At 44.0% G+C, this 18,162-nt stretch overlaps 1 protein-coding gene across 3 annotated transcripts in view; it reads left to right on the top strand.

Annotated features, from left to right (window-relative positions):
• ARIH2 (ariadne RBR E3 ubiquitin protein ligase 2) overlaps positions 1-18,162 on the top strand; it is a 51,046-nt gene that overhangs the window by 6,701 nt on the left and 26,183 nt on the right. For all 3 annotated transcript variants that reach the window (XM_015422144.1, XM_015422146.1, XM_015422145.1), the window contains exons 2-3: positions 226-575; positions 15,802-15,869. In XM_015422144.1, the coding sequence (XP_015277630.1) occupies positions 324-575; positions 15,802-15,869 (320 nt within the window). In that variant the 5' untranslated portion in view covers positions 226-323. The remainder of the gene's footprint in view (positions 1-225; positions 576-15,801; positions 15,870-18,162) is intronic.

Here is an 18,162-nt window from a genome sequence, read left to right as displayed (position 1 = left end):
CAGGAATAACATGGCTGCTTTTGGCCTGTGAAATAAATGTGAGTCCCAGGCTTCCATGTATATGAGCATCACTGCTTAATGTTACAAATTGAGAGTTAGTCTCTCCATATAAAAACTACTTAGCTGCTGACATGCATATACTTTGTGGGCATGAAAATAAACTTGTTCTTTTGTTTCCGTCCCCTTTGTCCCCCCTCTCCCCCCCCTTCCCCCCTCCAATTTTAGGAATCCGAAAAGTCAGATGAAGTCAAAAGAGTGGTAAAGTGTGGCGGAGAAAGGAACAGACATTGTTCTCCTGCTCTGCAGTTTGGCAGAGCCTTAAGATGTCTGTGGACATGAACAGCCAGGGCTCCGACAGCAATGAAGAGGACTATGATCCGAACTGTGAGGAGGAGGAAGAAGAAGACGAAGATCCTGGGGACATTGAGGATTATTATGTGGGGGTGGCAAACGATGTGGAGCAACAGGGGGCTGATGCCTTTGATCCTGAGGAATATCTGTTCACCTGCTTGACTTACAAGGAGTCCGAGAGTACCCTGAATGAGCACATGGTCAGCTTGGCCTCTGCGGTAAAGGTGAGCAGCCCTGTGCGAGGGCATGCCTTTAAGGCTGCAAAATCCAACAGGACAGAACTTGAATCACTCAGTCTGTCATCAGAGCAGTAAGTGGCAGATGTTCAGAAGTGCTTTGGATTTGGTTGTGTTTCCAGTGTCACCACAGTGTTCACCTCCACCTTTTGTGTGTGTGCATAAGTGTGTGTGTGTGTGTAAAGCATACTTTTTTCACAGAGCTGCTGTTTTGGTTGTAAAAGGCTTGTTCATTCCTTTGCTTACTTTCCCCTATGGAATCGGCTTACAAAGGTTACTAGGCTGCAATTGTACAAGTAACTCAGGTTTAAAGCCAAATGGAATTTTTGGGTGTGACTTCCACATGGCTTGGGTTAGTAATTGCTCTTCCTCATAGCTTTCAGTTCCTTCTCGTGGGCTTTAATTTTTAATCTCCTTTCCCTTTAATACCCTTCCTTTGCTTCCTACCATCTCAGGGCTTGCCAGAATCTTACTAAAGGGCCCTATCAAATGCAATATTGCAACCAGGAGTAACTTACATTCTAGTGAATTTGCACAATGGGGTTGGCAGACTGGTGCGTAGGCCAGTGAGCCATGGTCACACACTTGTGTTTTGCGCATTCACTCTCTCACTCACACACATTGGCACCTCTTCCAGAAGCTGATCTTATCCTTCCTTTTTCCAGCTGGGCTAGGTCCTGTGAAGAGCAAATCACAGGAGGAAGTAGCCACTGGGGATGGAAGAGAAGGGTAGTCCTCTTGTCTTTTCTCTGTTGCTGTCCTAGGAAATCCTTCTGCACAAACTCCCACATCTGCAGTGCTTCATGGAGGGGCCCACAGCCAAGGCAGAGTATGACCTTTTATCATGAGGTCATTTAGGAAATGGGCTGGGGGATGGGTACTTTATGGGCCTGATGTTACCCATGGCTTACATAGACAGCAGTTGTTACGTTGGCCCCTAAAATGTAATCCTGGATAACACACAGTGAAGTTCTATACTCTGCCCTCTTGTACAGGGAGAATCTAGCTTTTTGACTGAATGTTTTATTTGGTTTATGAACAGTTCCGTGTAACTTAAAAGCATTCGTAATTCTTAGCATGCGATCCATATCTCACTGTTACCAGTGTTGGGATTCTCCCCCAACCAGTACATCAAGCTCTGGAAGTCATTGCCAAAAGGAAGCCCAAGATATACTTTGCAAATAACTGGATCTATTTTCGCTCACAAATTGAGTCCTCAAAGGCATGTTAACAAAAGTTCCAGTTTGACAATTGGATATTATGTTGTGTTTTTTGAGGGGGAATAATCATAGACTTCAAGAGAAGCAGATCAGAGCTCCTGAAACCCTATCATTACCATGACAAATGGCTTGTTTGGAGGTAGGTGCTCTTGCCTCCTGCTGTACCCAATGACTAATTCTCCCTGGGAGGGGGGACACTTGATTTCTGTGCACAGTGAACTGAAGAAAGCAGTAATCTCCTTTGTTTAATACTGCTTGGGCAGTAGACTTAATTAAGAAGCCTGTAACTTGAAGGGGAGAAACTAAAGGCTGGGAGAAGAGGCCCATTCTTAAGCTTGTGCCAGTATTTGCCACTTGCTCCGAGTCATTTGGCATATTGGTGATGCATAGCAGTGACCTGCCATGAGTTTGAAGCCAATTGTGACTATTATAGCTAAAGATGTGATGTACAGAATAGACTTCAGTTGCACTCTGCTGAGGCTTTTACTGATACTTGAAACTTAACTAAATGGCCGCCAAGCAAAGCTCCATGTGTCATATAAACAACTCTGACCCAGATAAGTTTGGGGAAGCTTATCAGGACACCACTGGGATGTGCACACAGAGAATGGGAGTGCAGAATTAGGGTCTGGTGTTACTGGAAATGATATCGAAGCCCATAAGTGCTCTGAGGCTGTCTTCATAAACCCATGGGTACATTCCCTCATAAAAACCACCGCTTCATTCTGCCATCCTCTTCTCCCTCAGTAGCTTTTTAAAACTTATTTTACTTGCCCCGCCCCTTACCCATTTTGGTTTGTTATCTGGCTTTGGGGGCCAGACACCCATCTTGAGACTTGGCAAATACTGTTCTTAAAGATAGTTTCAACAAGCTTCAGTCACCCCCACTCTTACAGACTGTGAGGATCTGTGCCACAGGAGAAACGAGAATTATTACATTTCTGGTAAAAACAACACTGAACGCAATCTGGTGTGAAGAGCTTTAAGCAATTCTTACCTGAGAGAAGGAATTCCTGTTGTGTAATATCTTTGTAAAGGTTTACGGCATGGCTGCACTTGGAATACTGCGTTGAGTTGTGGCCACCTCACCTAAGAAAGGATATTGTGGAGCTGGAAAAAATTCAGAAAAGACCAACCCAGATAATTTTATGGGTTGAAGCACATTCTCTGAGAGGAAAGACTCAAGAGTTGAGGCTTTTCAGTTTAAAATGAAAAAAAGATAGCTAAGAGAGAGGTTTATAAAATTATGCATATTATGGAGACCATGGATAGAGAGTGGAAGGGATTTTCTAATTTCATAATATTAGAATTGGGGGGGGGTCCATGCCAAGAAATGGGGGTTGGCACACAATCAGATTTTGTTGAAATTTTGCAGTTTTGTGTATGTGTGTGTGTGTGTGTGAGAGAGAGAGAATTAAAAAGTATATCTGAGGGTAAGGCATTGTTTTGTCCATGATGGCATAAGCAAAAATCAAACACCAGTTTGCTGTGACATCTGGTTTGTTGGAGTGGGAAACAAAATCCTGTTTGCCCAGGTGCCTGCGTTCAAATGTCACAATGAACTGAGCATGGTTCAAGGTTTCAAAGTCCCAAACCTTGAATCTTAAATTGCAAAGGGAGAGAACAACACCTGATTGCAGGAATAAACTGTTGTTGTACACCTATCATGGAGAAACCTCTGTTTGTCCAGGACATTTGAATTTCTGGCAATTCTTGCAAATACTTCAATGGGAGGCCAGCATTATTCCTCCATTGTTTTGTGTGGGATAAGACTGAGAGAGCATTGCCACTCAAACCTGCCAAGGGTGAGGCTTGGACTAGAGGCTTCTTGGTCTGTGGCTCAGTCTCTTAACCAGCACACCCTACGAGCTCTTGTAAATTGTAGTAGAAGCATACTTGTTGGCCTGTTTCTCAAATGGTAAGCCTGGATGCTTCTCAGTTTAAGTGTCTTGTACTGTGCCACTGAATGTAAGTTCTTGAACATGCAGGCAAACATGTTTTGGAATAGTGGTGGGATACATTTGGGGTGCCTGTGAAATTTTCAGTGGCCATGTCATGGAGGTAGAAATAGCAGAAGCCATGCACATGTGTACATGTGTCTAAAAACAAAGCTGTTACAAACTCTTGACTGTTCTTCTGAGGTGCCTAAACTTAGAGGCAGAAGTTTGTGAAGTGGAGATGAGCCAAGCCTCTTCTCTTGGCTGTGGTCCTTTGTGTCATTGCCATTCTTCTCATACTTGCATGTGTGGGTGCCATAACAGGACTGTGATCAAAGCATTTCCGTCACCCCCACCCCTTTTTTCTGCCCACGGGTGTTCTGGGGAAAGTTCATCCTTCTTGCCCTGAAATGTTTTCAGTGGTCTTTTGAAAAGAAGGACTCTTGCAACAGCCAAGTCATATGGATGTTCTTACGGCCAATGCAGTAATTGAACTGTTTTGATGTGTTTTTTTGCAAGTGTTACGCATGGGCTTTTTATCTTGTGGAAAAGGTGATCACTGGAATCCAGTAAAAGGTCATGGAAGCTTTGTGAGTTCTTCAGTGCTAGCAGTAGGTGCTGGGGGGGGGAGCAATATTAAAATGGTAACTAAGAAATAAAGTGGTGGGAGGGCCACCTTGCAAATGGGATAATGTAAAATGTTTATTATGTAGTGTGTTTTATAGGGGCCGTGTTACATTTCTTCGTTATTGGTCATACCAGAAACCTCTATAGCGAACAGCTCATAAAGCAGCAGAATATTTCAAAAGCATTCGTACATTTGTGAATTGGCCTGGAGCAGCACAGTAAGGGCGAGGTGGTGTGCTGTTAGGGCTTGTTGCTTGATTCCTTCGGTCAGGATAGATAGTCCCAAAGTTCCTTACTGCAGTTTCTGATCTGTTTGTATTGTTTCTGATGCTTTTCCTCTGCTCTGCTTCAGAATAGTGCAAGAAACTCATTAGGGCAGAAGGTAGATCTAGAGCTGGCTCACGGTAAATCTCCTGGAGCTCCCAGTTCAGGACCTGCGGGGAATCCAGCACTTCTTGGCTTAAATATAGCTGTCAGAATAAGCCCTGGTTTTCTCCCTATGCCATTTCCCATGGCATTCCCACCCCTGCGAGGGATCGCCTCCATGGCTAGGACAACTGGTCTGGTTGGCTGTGTTTCAGCAACACTTCTCTATTAAGGTCATAGACAAGAATGCGATATACCGTATTTTTCGGACCATAAGACGCACCTGACCATAAGACGCACCTAGTTTTTAGAGGTGGAAAACAGGGAAAAAAATATTCTGAACCCTGGGGCTCAGTATTCGGTCCATAAGACGCACACACTTTTCCCCTCACTTTTTTTGGAAGAAAAAGTGCGTCTTATGGTCCAAAAAATACGGTACATTACTTTGGTTTTAAAATGGTCAGTAAGAATGGTCCCTCCACTTCCTCACTTTTAAAATGGACCAGTTCTTTGCATTGCATTTTTAGGGTTTGGTGTTGAAAGTCCCGATGTGTATTTGTATAGGCAGATGCCACAGTGTATACCTCAAGTGATGTGGCAGGTAATTGTGAGTTTCTTGTTGGGCAGCTGGCTGCTTAATTATGGAAGGTGCTGAGCCTGGTAAACCTATTTCATTTCTATCCTGCCCTTCCCCCAAGGAGCTCAAGGCAGCACACATAATCTCTCCCCATTTTACCCTCAGAACAACCCTGTGAGTGGGAGGGAGGTTATTGGACCAAAGTAACCCAGGGAGTTTCACGGTGATTTGAACCGGGGTCTCTCCAGTACTAGTCTGACATTCTAAACTGTTACACCCCTCTGTCTCTCCAGCTTTGAGAAAAATATTGGACTCATGGTTACGAGACATCAGGGCTTGATGAGAATCTATAGAAAGACTACTATAATTTAAGAAATGGGGGGCTGCTCTGTCTTTTGGGTGCCTGTTTGGGATGCAGAACAACTCGATCCTTTTACCGATGATTGAGCTCTATAATAAAATTGCTGTCTTCTAGCAGTAAGGGGTTTACTAGTATGAAGCACATGTGCTTAGGTCATCTCTGGGAGCAGATGAAGAAATGTGCAGACACGTGGTGAGGTGGGGTATAAAAATCTGCCTTGAGCCCCAGTGAGAGGCAGACTATAAATCAGGGGTGGCCAAACTCGCTTAACATAACAGCCACACAGAATAAACGTCAGATGTTTGAGAGCCGCAAGACATGAACAAATATTACAGACATGTTTTTATTGGAAAATATGCAAATTTGCTTTTTATTAACATTAAATTAGACTATGTGAAAGGGCTGCAGGCAGCTCCTGAGCTGCAGTTTGGCCATCCCTGCTATAAATGAAGTTTAAAAATGTGCTTCTTGGAAGATCTCCTTGAGAAATAGATTGGCAGTGGGATTTTGATGTTAGAGAATGTGCATTGGCCAGTCCATGAAACTCATGTTTTCATGGATTTCCCTTATCAGGAAAACACTAAGTAAAAAAATCTAGGACTTGATTTAAAAATTGGTGAAGCCTCTTTGGGCAGACTATAGTTGCCTCAGGAACAAGACCCCCTTGACTGTCTTGAATCTAGTCCAGGCCTTGACAAATTTTCTTTGGCTCTAGGAGCTGGCCCAAAAACTTAGGCACCAGACTCCTTTTTTCCCCCTCCAGCCTTTAGAATTTTGTATTTTAATAATGACAATATTTTTTCTCATTATTGCTACTACAAAACCTAGTACTAAGCACAAAGCAGCGTCTTGTAAATTTTATTCAGGCTATCATATGACAAAAGCTTTGTAGTATTTAAATAAATATGGGGCTACCCCTGGCTGTCAGTATAATAAAATCATTGCTGAAAAGACTTCGTAGGTGCCACAGTGAACTTTTTAGGCACTGTGGTGACCTGCCACATGGGGTTTGTCGAGCGTGATCTAAACAATATGTTGTCAAAGGCTTTCACGGCTGGAGTTCACTAGTTGTAGGTTGTCCGGGCTGTATGGCCGTGGTCTTGGCATTGTAGGACCTGACGTTTCGCCAGCAGCTGTGAATGGCATCCTCAGAGGTATAACACTGTGTCAAGGTGAGAAGAAAATTACCATGTCAGATTACACAGGGAAGCCATTGAAATTCATAAACAAATACAATTTCAACAGGAAGAAAGAAAGTTTAAAAATAAATAGGGCATGGGTTTCCTGTCCTGAAAAACACAAAATGTGCTACAATTTACAATAGCACTACAGATAAGATTAGCATTACAACAGCCAATCCATATGCAAAAGAACCTCCTCAGGAAAGCTCCTCCATTAGCATATCACAGCCTGGGGAACTCTTACAAGATAATGACTAAGCCCTAACCCAACCATCCTGAGTAGATATAAATTACCTGCCTACCATTTTTCTTCTCACCTTGACACAGAGAGTACTCTATCTTTCTGTGTTATACCTCTGAGGATGCCAGTCACAGCTGCTGGCAAAATGTCAGGTCCTACAATGCCAAGACCACAGCCATACAGCCCGGAAAATCTACAACAGCTAGTGATCTAAACAGTTGTTGTCCCGCTGAGATTTGAAAAGGATCCATCCTATTTAAAAGAAGTCTCAGACTTGGTATCTGGCTTGTTGCATCAGCTTACATAAATGTAAAATTAAGTCTCTTACGCGGTGAAGAATTAGAATGCCTCTGGTCTGGTTTGGCAAGCCTGAAAGTAGTGTTGCTAGGAAGACCTAAGCTTCCTCCTGAGGAACTCTATGCATTATGCAATCATGTGTGGCTGTCTGAGGAAGAGTAATTTTAATGTTGCTTACTGACCCTCGTTTGACTGGGGAAATGACCCACAAATACACCGAAGCTATTTACAATTAATTTCTTTCTTTCTGATTTTATCAATCACCTAAAGAGTGCTACCTTTTATGGATTTGCAGGAAGCTGAAAAACTCTCACTGCTGCTGGTCTTTGCAGGGTATATGTGGGGGTGGGGGTGGAAGAGCATCACAAAATTGTTGAAACAGTTAGTCAACATATCTGGGAATTTATGGTAGCAGTTCAACAGCTGACCCAGAAAGTGAGTAATGAAGGCTGTGAAACAGAGTTACAGCCCACACAGCGTTTCAGTTCAGCAATCTGTTACTCAACCAGACAGAGGGCGAAAATGATGGGGGGGGGGGGTATACAATTCTGTACGCCACATATTTCTCAATCTCAATGTGTAGTGTAGTGTTTTAGCCCCTCCCCCAATAATTTTTTTGTAAATTGCAATATGTACTCTGACAGTCATTTTTGCTCTATTTGCATTGAATGGGAAACAGAAATAAGTATGTAGACTCAAACTGACAAAATTATAGTCTTAATTTTCTGATTTTCTCCCTGGTGTGTTTGCTGCTTTTTTGTTCTTATACTGCCAAAAAGAAATGCTTAAAGGCGGGGGGGGGGGGGGGGGCGTTTTCACCCCAATATCAATGAAATCCCCGGAGTTTTAATTATCTGTCTCATTTGGGGGGATATTGGATTGTGATACTAGACTACTAAAATACACTTTTATTCAGACAAAGGTAAAGCAGGAAAAGCTGTTCTGTGCATTATTAAGTTCAAACTGAATAGTTGGCTATTGGCATGCAGTTTTTCTTTTAACATGGTCATGTCAGTCTGATAGGTATGTTGTCCTTCTGTGACAGGCATGGATCTGTGAGAAAAAGAAGAAGAGGGGAAGGTGATAACTTTCCATGTGTTAGGGATAAACTTGGACAGCATAAAAGCTGGGGGGAAATGCATCTTTTTGTGCATGTGGTATTTATTGCTGTCACTTTAAATAATGCTTTGAATGGTAACTTTTTTTTAAATGGAAGCATATTAGTTAAGAGTTTGAACTATGAACCAATCAGTCCCTTCCTGCTCCAAGTCTCAACCCTGAATTCACTCATAGATACAGCTCCCTGGGGCTCTTAATTCTGTGATTTATTCCCAAGGAGGTAAACTCTGGGCTCACTTTCACTCACAGTTGCTTCTTGCATACATTTCTGATAGTAATACAGACCTACCTCACAAGGTTGTTGGAAGCTATACCACAAGGTATAGCTAGGGGCTCTGGGGCAAGTGATGCTCTGTCTTCTTGGTGCTTGGGGGGGGGTCAACAGTGGGAGGGCTTCTAATGTCCTGGCCCCACTGCTGGACCTCCTGATGGCACTGGTATTTCTGGCCACTGTGTGACACAGAGTGTTGGACTGGATGGGCCTTTGGCCTGATCCAACATTGGCGTCTCTTATGTTCTTATGTTCTTATGAAGGTTTATCAAAATGTACTTGAAGTGCTTAAAAATACACTCCACTGTTTATAACATTGTATACAGATTATCTTCATTTTACATTTAATATTCATGCGAGTCATTTTTGTGTTATGTTGTCCAACCAAACAGAACATTTTCCATCTTTTTTCAAATATTTCATTATTCTTTCCTTGTAATATTATACTTAATCTATCCATTTCCGCTATTGACAACAATTTCTCTGTAACTTCCTCCTTTAAGGGGATCTTTTCCTCTCTCCAATACCTGGCTAGTAGTACTCTTGCTGCTGTGAAAATATATGGGACATACGATGCATAGGTTTTTGCAAGGAAAAAAAGGTATGCTGCTCTTTCATCGTTTTTGAGACCTGCTGGTCTCACTTGTCACAGAGATTTCAGCAGTGTGTGGGGGAGCGCTTGGATTAAAACTAGTGTACGCAGATTAAATATGAGGAACAAGTTGTTCTAAGGTTTAACCAGAGATCCTCTTTCAGTCCCCAGTCTAATTTAGTACACCACGAATAAAGCGCCTGACATCTGCTTCCTAGGGCTTGTTGTGCTTCTCAGTCCTGCACTTTTTTTTTCTTTTGTGAGTATCTCAGATTATGAGCATCTGCATACATGTGTGCGGATTGTTGTGCATATTAATGGTATAACTATAACTATCACGCTTACCGTAATATTCTCTTTCATAACACCACACTTTTAGTTTCTCAGACTTTAGGTTTGCATAAGAGGCCTGCAAGTGTGTTGGCAAGTGCTTGAACTTTGCAAGTGATTTGGTTCCTAAAGAAGATTGGCTCACCCCTGGGACTAAGTATATGCTTTCTCTGAGAGCCCAAGTAAGCTGTGGCTGAAGGAGAGTGTGGCTCCATTCCTATTCTTAGGGGCAGCTAGGTGTGTCTGCTGCCTGTACTGGCAGACAAAGTGGGGATGATACAGGAGCAGTTCTATTAGATTTCTGCTTGCTTAGCTCCAAAGATGATTAGTATTGGATTCAGGAGAGAGTAAATTTAGAGGGGAGGAGTTTTTTTAAAAAAAGAGAGATCTGTTAGACCTGTTTACCATGTGTATGATCTTCCAACTGTGAGGATAAGCTCGAGGTGATTTAATGCAGTGGTTTTCAACCTTTTCAGTGGCGTCAGGGACCCAGTGAGCTGCCAGGAAGAGGAGGAACCAGTCTTTCTGAACCACTACAAAGGAATCCTTTCCACCAATGAGAAACCTCGCCTTACTGTCTTGCTACTGCTGTCAGCATGCATGCAAAGAGAAGCAGAGGGAGTGATACTCTTGTTCTCTGCACATGCTCCTTAGCAGCAGGTCTTCCAAAAATCCGAAGGCTCTGTAGCAATTTGTGACCCAGGAAATAGGGCTCCACCGCTCACCTCAGATTGGAGGCCGCCGATTTACTGCATGCACTCTGACATATCTCAGATAAAAACACAGGAATCCTTAAATACTTACAGCATCTTTGTTGTTGTACCAATACTTACTTACTACCTGAGATTCCCCACTCTCTACTCTGTTATACTGTTGATGGTGGTACTTTGATTCAGTGTACATGAACACCATCGCCAATTGATCAAAGTGTGTTAATGAGCTAGTTGTAACAGTTTCCTTAATATTTAAGGATGTTTATGCTCACACTGGAGGTATTCCCTAAATTTCCTTACAAGTAACGGTAGGAGCAGTAATTTACCAGAAGCAAGAACAGGTCCTGTCCCTGGTAAAATGGGTCAACTGGAATGTAGAACTATTTTATTCATTTAAAACATTTATTAGCTGCCTTTCATCCTCATGGAGCTGTTTACTATGCCCATAGACATCCCTTTTCATATAATCCTGCCCTCTTCTGGTGCCAAACACCACAGCATGGCTTAGAAGGGTGTAGGTGGGGCATGCCACAAAAATGGTTTGAGGCCATGTCAGCCCAGCAGAACCTACTTTCCAGGGCACATGGGACAGGGAAGAACTGGGGTTGGGTGGGTAGGGGGAGCCTACTGCATTAGTTTGTCCGCTTTCATGAGTTCTATACCATTTTCCACGTAATTCCCAGGTAAGTTAGCTCGATCTCAGGAGCTAAGCAGGGTCAGCATACAAAGTTTTCTCTAAGCTGCACCAGTGGGTGCTGGTGCACACAATTTTGACTGGCAGCGCAGGGATTTTTGTTTCAGCCCACAGGTCATTTCCTCCCCTCCATTAAAAACAGTGTAGGGCACCTCCTTCTGAGGCCCATAGAGTTGGACCCTCAGGCCCAATCTTTTTGAAACTTTGGGATTTTTTTTGAGGAGAGGCACCAGCAACTGTGCTGCAAATTTGTAGTAAGTGCCTCTACCTCAAAAACAGTCCCCCCAGTTACCCCCAGATCAATTCTCCAGTGTAGCCTATGGGGCGCATTGTCCCCATAGGCTACAATGGAGCCCCTATTACACTTTTCAGTATGATTTGTAAGCTGTTTTGAGTCACAAGGAAAAGCAGAATAAATAAGTAGTTTGGGCAGGTTGATAACATTTAAGCAACTTCTTGTCTGTTAGGTTAGGCAGGGTTCTGACACTGATTGATCCACCTCTGTTATACTGACCTGTAATGCTGGTTGTCATATTCACACAAAAAACCCAAAGTAGAGTGCAAGAGATTCCCCACCCCCACCCCAAGTGCTGGTGTGTTTTCCAAGGCTCAGAACAGGGTGATGGTCTGAGGCCTGGCCTACCAATATAGTAGACTAGGGCCAGGTCTGGAGGCCAGGTCTACCAATATAGTGGAAAGGGGTGGGTGGACCTGTTCTCCAGAGGACAGGTCTACAAATATAGTGGACTGGAGTGAGTAGACCTTTTCTCTGGAGGACAGGTCTACCGATATAGTGGAAAGGGAGTGGGTGAAGTTTGACTTGATTCTGTTTTCTCTTATAATGTTTAAATTATTGTTAAAATATAGTTTAAATACAATTTAAAATAATTTATTTTGGTATTTTACAAGGTTATGGAGGTAATCGAAAAACTGATTTACGTGATAGTCAAATGTAGACTTGCTTACAAATTTTAATGCTGTTAGCTTTTTTCGCTCCCAAGGTAGAATTTCTGCTCACAACACTGTGGAGCTTAGAGGGAACATTGGTCAGCAATGGTTAGTATTTTAATTGGAGACCACCAGGGAAGTCCTGAGTCATTAGGCAGAGGCAGGCAGAGGCAAACCACCTGTGAAGTCTTTTGCTTGGAAAACCCCTATGGGGTCTGAACTCTCAGTAACTGACCAGGAGCGAGCTTTTGGAGTCATGGTAGATAACTCACTGAAAATGTCGACTCAGTGTGTGGTTGCAATAAAAAAGGCAAATGCTATGCTGGGGGTTATTAGGAAGGGGATTGAAAACAAATCAGCCAGTATAATAATGTCCCTGTATAAATCAATGGAGTGGCCTCATTTGGAATAGTTTGTACAGTTCTGGTCACAGTATCTCAAAAAGGATATTATAGCATTGGAAAAAGGGTAGAAAAGGGCAACTAAAATGATTAAGGGGATGGAGCACTTTTCCTATGATGAAAGGTTAAAGAAATTAGGGCTCTTTAGCTTGGAGAAACAACATTTGAGGGGTGACATGATAGAGGTTCACAAAATTATGCATGGGATAGAAAAGGTAGCGAAAGAAGTACTTCTCTCGTTCTCACAATACAAGAACTCCTGGATACGCAATGAAATTAACGAGCAGTGGGCTTAGACCAGATAAAAGGAAGTACTTCTTCACCCAAAGAGTAATTAACCCGTGGAGTTCACTGCTGCAAGAAGTGATGGCAGCTACAAGCATAGACAGCTTCAAGAGGGGATTGGATAAACATATGGAGCAGAGGTCCATCAGTGGCTATTAGCCACAAGGTATAGATAGGAACTCTCAGTCTGGGGCAAGTTATGCCCTGTATTCTTGGTGCCGGGGGGGGGGGGCAACAGTGGGAGTCCTTCTGGAGTTCTGGCTTCACTGGTAGACCTCCTGATGGCACCTGGTATTTTTGGCGACTGTGTGACACAGAGCATTGGACTGGATGGGCCATTGGCCTGATCCAATGTGGCTTCTCTTATGTTCTTGTGTTGCCCATCAGTTGGCTGTGACTTGACAGCACTTTCCACCGCTGGCAGCCTGTCAGCACAGGTCATGTGCAGTGAATGCTGATATGTGTAGCTCCCAAATGATGGCAGGTGTATGGCTGAAAGACATGACTTTGCGGGGGGGTGCAGCAAATGAGTTTCTTGAACAGAAACAGCAAATCTTCTGAGAGCTGTTTGGATTTTACAGGCCATGCTTGGCTCTTTATTTCCTAGCGGGTTATTTCTATTGCCGCAGCTGTTGCAGAGTGTGTGTCAGTTTAAAGGCCATGGCAGGCTGGCTGTTCTGAAGCGCAACAAGTATTGCAGCAAGGGGACTGGCTACCCATGGCCTTTAATCATATAAAAGACTTGCTCCAGAAAGGGAGCCAGCTCTTTCCCCTACATATATATTTGCCCTTCCTCATGTCCTTTTAGGCCCCCTTCATGCAATTATATTGTAATGCTCTGCAAGTCTTTCCGCATTTTACCATGTTAGCTCTCAAAGATTTCTACATGTGCAATTAAATGTTCTAGTTGCTAAATCTGTTGAGTATGTACAATTGCATAAGTTGAGGTTGTGGCATTTGGATAATGGATAGTGTGGGGAGGATGAGTGTCTACATCTGTTAGGCTCCAGGGAACGCTTGGGGCAAGGGGTCCTTCAGAGATCTCTGTCTGGGACTATTTAACTTTCATAGGTGATCTCAAACACAGGTGGAAGTAGCGTGATGGCAGGGTCTCTGCATAGCTCCAAATTGGTCAAGGTGGCAACATCCTAAACAGACTGTGAAGAGCCCCAAATGTCCTGCAAGAACAAAAGTTCTGCCAGAGTTGAATGAAGCCTTACGTCTCTGTAAGGCTTGGTTTTCTTGCAGCCAGGGAGACTGTGCAGACCTTTCCCCTATCGTTCCCCCCCCCCTTTGGTGTGTTCCTTTGGTTCTGCCTTTCTCCAGGCAACAAAAAGTGAGTGTGGATACACAGTGTGACTTTTTTTTACCTGCAGAAATGTACTAAGGATGTACATGGAATGAGCCCTTGCTGTGTTCCGTACTCCAGCTGGGCCTGATGAGAGGAATGGAGATATCAGTTGTTGGGATGAAGGTCACCCAGCCCATCTGGCACCAGAGCCCAGGCTGATTATAGCCTGCAGCACTTCTCTTGCTAATCAACCGCACAGTCACGTGCCTCCTGCGAGAAGAGCTAATGCCCAAGTCTGTACTATGTGTTTGCAATCAGTGGGATGCGAAATCTCTTGTACCTGTCTAGTGGTGCCTGAAACACTCAAATCACTTATCATTGACTGCTTAATGCTCATTTGGCTTTAATGTCTTTTAGATCAATGAAGCTTCCAGCAGGGCTGTTAACGTTCTTTGTGCCAAGGAATTGGTGAAGAATAGCTGCCGTGCACTGAGCAAATGGTGTGCATTGGTTCAGTTGGAGTTTTTGTAAATCCTGGGAGGAAAGCTACGCAAAAAGATTATTTTTAAAAACACAGAAGTCCTTTTTGTTTGTTTCAGAGAGGTGTGGAGAAAAGGGAGGTGGGGGAACACACAATACAGGAGATTTGTCATTCCAGGCTCTTGGCAACCCTTGAAAGCCAGTCGGAATTAGTCTAGAAACTGGGAAACTCTGGTTCAGCTTCTCAGCCTGTCATGAAGCTCTCTGGATGACCTAGGGCTGGCCACTTTCTCAGCCCTAACCCACCTCACCAGAGGGTTAGGATAAAATGGGTGGATGGATGGAGCCCTAGATATGCCACACCAAACTCCTTAAAGGAAGACCAGGATAAAAGCGTAACAGACGGCATTCATTGGGCTTTCTCTTGTAACTGCATTTATTTATTTATTTATTTATTTATTTATTTATTGCATTGATTTTACATTTTTTAAGTTGCCTAAGGTCTCATTGAAAAGGTGACCTATAAAGGAAGGAAGTGTAAATAAGTAAATAGGCCTAAGGCTCATGGAGTACCAGGTTCTGTGCCTGCTTAAGTAAACCCATGGGTACAAATTGTCCCTATCTTGATTACAGCAAATATGTTAATGTGCAGCGGGTTTGGCCATGAACTGAGTTTGTTTGAGTGGACTCTCTTTAAAGTTTCAGTTGGAACTATAAAGAGGAGTGGCTCCTGTTTACAGTTGCATCCTGTGCCTTCCCCTATGTTGCATCCAGTGTGTGTGCGTGTGCAGCCGTGCGCACACGCGTGTATGTGTGCTCCCGTATTAGGAATTGCCTGGACAGTGTGGTGAGTTTGGACTACTAGGCTATCTTGCATTTTGGCTTACTTTGGAACTGCTTTGCTTCTCTGTTATCACTATCCCTCAAAGCTTTGTTTAAGCCCCAGGTATGGACAATGCCACTTTTGACTAGCTGCACCTTTTCTTAGCCCTGGGTTTCTTTGTTGTGCTGGATTCGGGAGGTTGAAGTGAAGAACACACACAGCTCTGGGTAATGGAAATGTTTTATTGTCTCAATTAGGCCGCTAAACCCAGAAAAATCTTTAATAGTGTGGTTGGCTAATGGGGAAATTAGTATTGATAGGGGAAATCTATGTCTTGAAGATTTATTTTACCATTGTGAAAGTACGAATTGACTTAAGTGGGGAGGGTGATATGTACCTACCTCTCTTGGATGTTTTTTAGAAAAGTTCTGCTCATTCATCTTTTTTCCCCCTTCTCTAGGTATCTCATGCAGTTGCTAAGCTTGTATTAGTTAGCTTCCACTGGCAAATCTCAGAAATTTTGGAAAGGTAAGCATACATTTGGATCCTTTCCAATGTGTTCTCAGGCGTGGTTATGGTTGCCCTGGTGTATGACCTGTGCCGGTAGATGGACAGAGGGAGTGTGACCGTGTTTATTCTCCTGGACTTTCAGCAGCTTTTGATACCATAATAGTATCCTTCTGGACTGGACTGGGAGTGGGAGGCATCACTTTGCAGTGGTTCTGGTCCTACATGGACAGTAGGTTTCAGAAGGTGGTCCTGGGGAACTGCCACTCAACCCTTGAAGTGTTCAGAAACTTCAATTGGTACACAGTGCTGCAGCCAGGATGTTGACGGGAGTGTGTTATAGGGACCAAAGCACTCCAGTCTGGGCCCATCTACACAGGCTCCCAATCTGTTTCTAGACACATTCAGTTGACCTTTAAAGTCCTACATGGCATATTTAATGGACCACCAAATCCCTTATGGACCTACCCAGTTATCTTCTAAGGCCTTGCTTCAGGTGCCCTTGCCTACTGAGATTAGGCTGGCAGCAGGCAACCCAGGAGAGAGCCCTCTTGGTCATGGTACCCAAATTCTGGAACTCTCGCCATAGCGAGACTTGTCTGTCCTGTTCTGTTGCCATCATCTGCCAGCAGCTGAAGACTTTTTGTTTGTTTGTTTGGCATTCCTTCAGTGATCTCTCCTTCCTGCCCTATGTTTTAATAGTTGTTTTTATGGGTTTTGTATATGTATTTTAGCTTTGAGTTAATTGTTTTAACCATATGTATTTATTTTGGGTTTTTTAAAAATCATTCTTAAGATGCCATTTTATTGTGTATGTTTTTAATCTGAGTCGCCTTGGTGGCCCTGATATTAATAAATATATGCAAGTCTGAGTCTAACATTATGTGTTTCATTCTTGGAAGTTTGGGGAAAGTACATCCCTTTGCTCGAGCCTGAACTAGGAATGTGTTGTAAATAACCTTTTGATCTTCGACGTGGTCTCTGTGCTTCACACCGATGGGTTTAGTGCGCCTGCGCTGAACTGATCGGTATTGTAGGAGGCTCAATGGATTTTTGCACACAAACCTCCGGCATGTGCAGGAGCCCCAACCACGCATGCCCAGAGGGGTGGGCGTGGAGATCCCGCCAGTTCCTTTCTTACCACCGTACTGTGAACATCTGTTCCTGTTCAGTGAGCCTTTCTACGGTTTTTTTAGTCAGCTCTTTGGATCTCGTTTCTCCATGTTGTCCTTTTTGTTTTCCCTTGGTTACTTAAAAAAGGGGAGGGGAGCTTATTTTTGTTTCTCTGTGTGTGGGGGAATTTGCTTGAACTTCACTCAGGCCTTCGGGCCTCCGCCGCCGGCCCCCCCCCCCCCCCCCCGGATCTTTCTTTCTCGACTTGGACTTTTATGGCGAAAAAGTGGGGATTTTTAAAATGTTGCATCCAGTGTGGCAGTAAACTTGCCCCTCCGGACGGCCACACGCTTTGCCTTTTTTGTTTGGGTGAGGCACGCTGCCCTGATTTTTGTCGGCACTGTGCAAAATTTTCGAATCAATCTTGAAAAAACAGGGCAGCGCGTTTATGAGTGGCGCTTTTGGAGTCAGCCTTGTCCCCTCAGCCCCCCGGCATGGAGTTGGTCCAACCTTCCAAGACTTCAGCACCAAAGGCAGTCTCGTCCGATATAGTAAGATCGACATTGAAACGTTCGGCTTTGGCGATGCACTCCTCTGCTTCGACCCCTGTTAGAAAGAGTAAGAAGGAGAAGTCAAACGCTGGGCATAAGTCAGCCAAAAAGGGCAGTCCAGTACCCCCTAAGGCTGCTGGTTCCCATAAATCAATGGGCACTGCATCCTCCCTCATGCATCCCGATGCCGCTGCTGCTCCGATACCGGATATTCTGGAGGTTTTGTTGGCGCTGCCCATACAACTATTGGACTCGCCCATTCGCCAGGTCAACCTGCCTGATGGGGCCGAGCAACCCTCCAATGTTGATGCAGTTGAGCTGTTGAGTTGCTCTTTGGGGGACCGTTCCCCTTCTGTCTCCTCAGCCGCCAGTGCTCATTCCCCGATCGGCATCGGCAGCCATTGACCTCGGCAGTTTACAGCTCCACATTCGCATCGATCACGCGACTATTTTAATCGACACTGAACTTTTTCCCTGCTCCCTGTGACGTCACTCCTCCAGGGACAGGTCGCCACGAGCCTTTCATCCACTTGCTCCACCTTTCACTCCTTGGGACCAACATCCATTTCACTACCTTTACGGACCATACCCACCTTCCTCCACTATGCCTTGGCTAACTCCTGCAGAATTCTCTGACTGGGATCTATATT

This window comes from Gekko japonicus, unplaced genomic scaffold (assembly GCF_001447785.1).
Source record: "Gekko japonicus isolate JY-2015 unplaced genomic scaffold, Gekko_japonicus_V1.1 scaffold292, whole genome shotgun sequence".
In the NCBI taxonomy this organism is placed as follows: Eukaryota; Metazoa; Chordata; class Lepidosauria; order Squamata; family Gekkonidae; genus Gekko; species Gekko japonicus.
The sequence above is the reverse complement of the archived record's forward strand: the minus strand, read 5'-3'. Positions and strand labels throughout refer to the sequence as shown.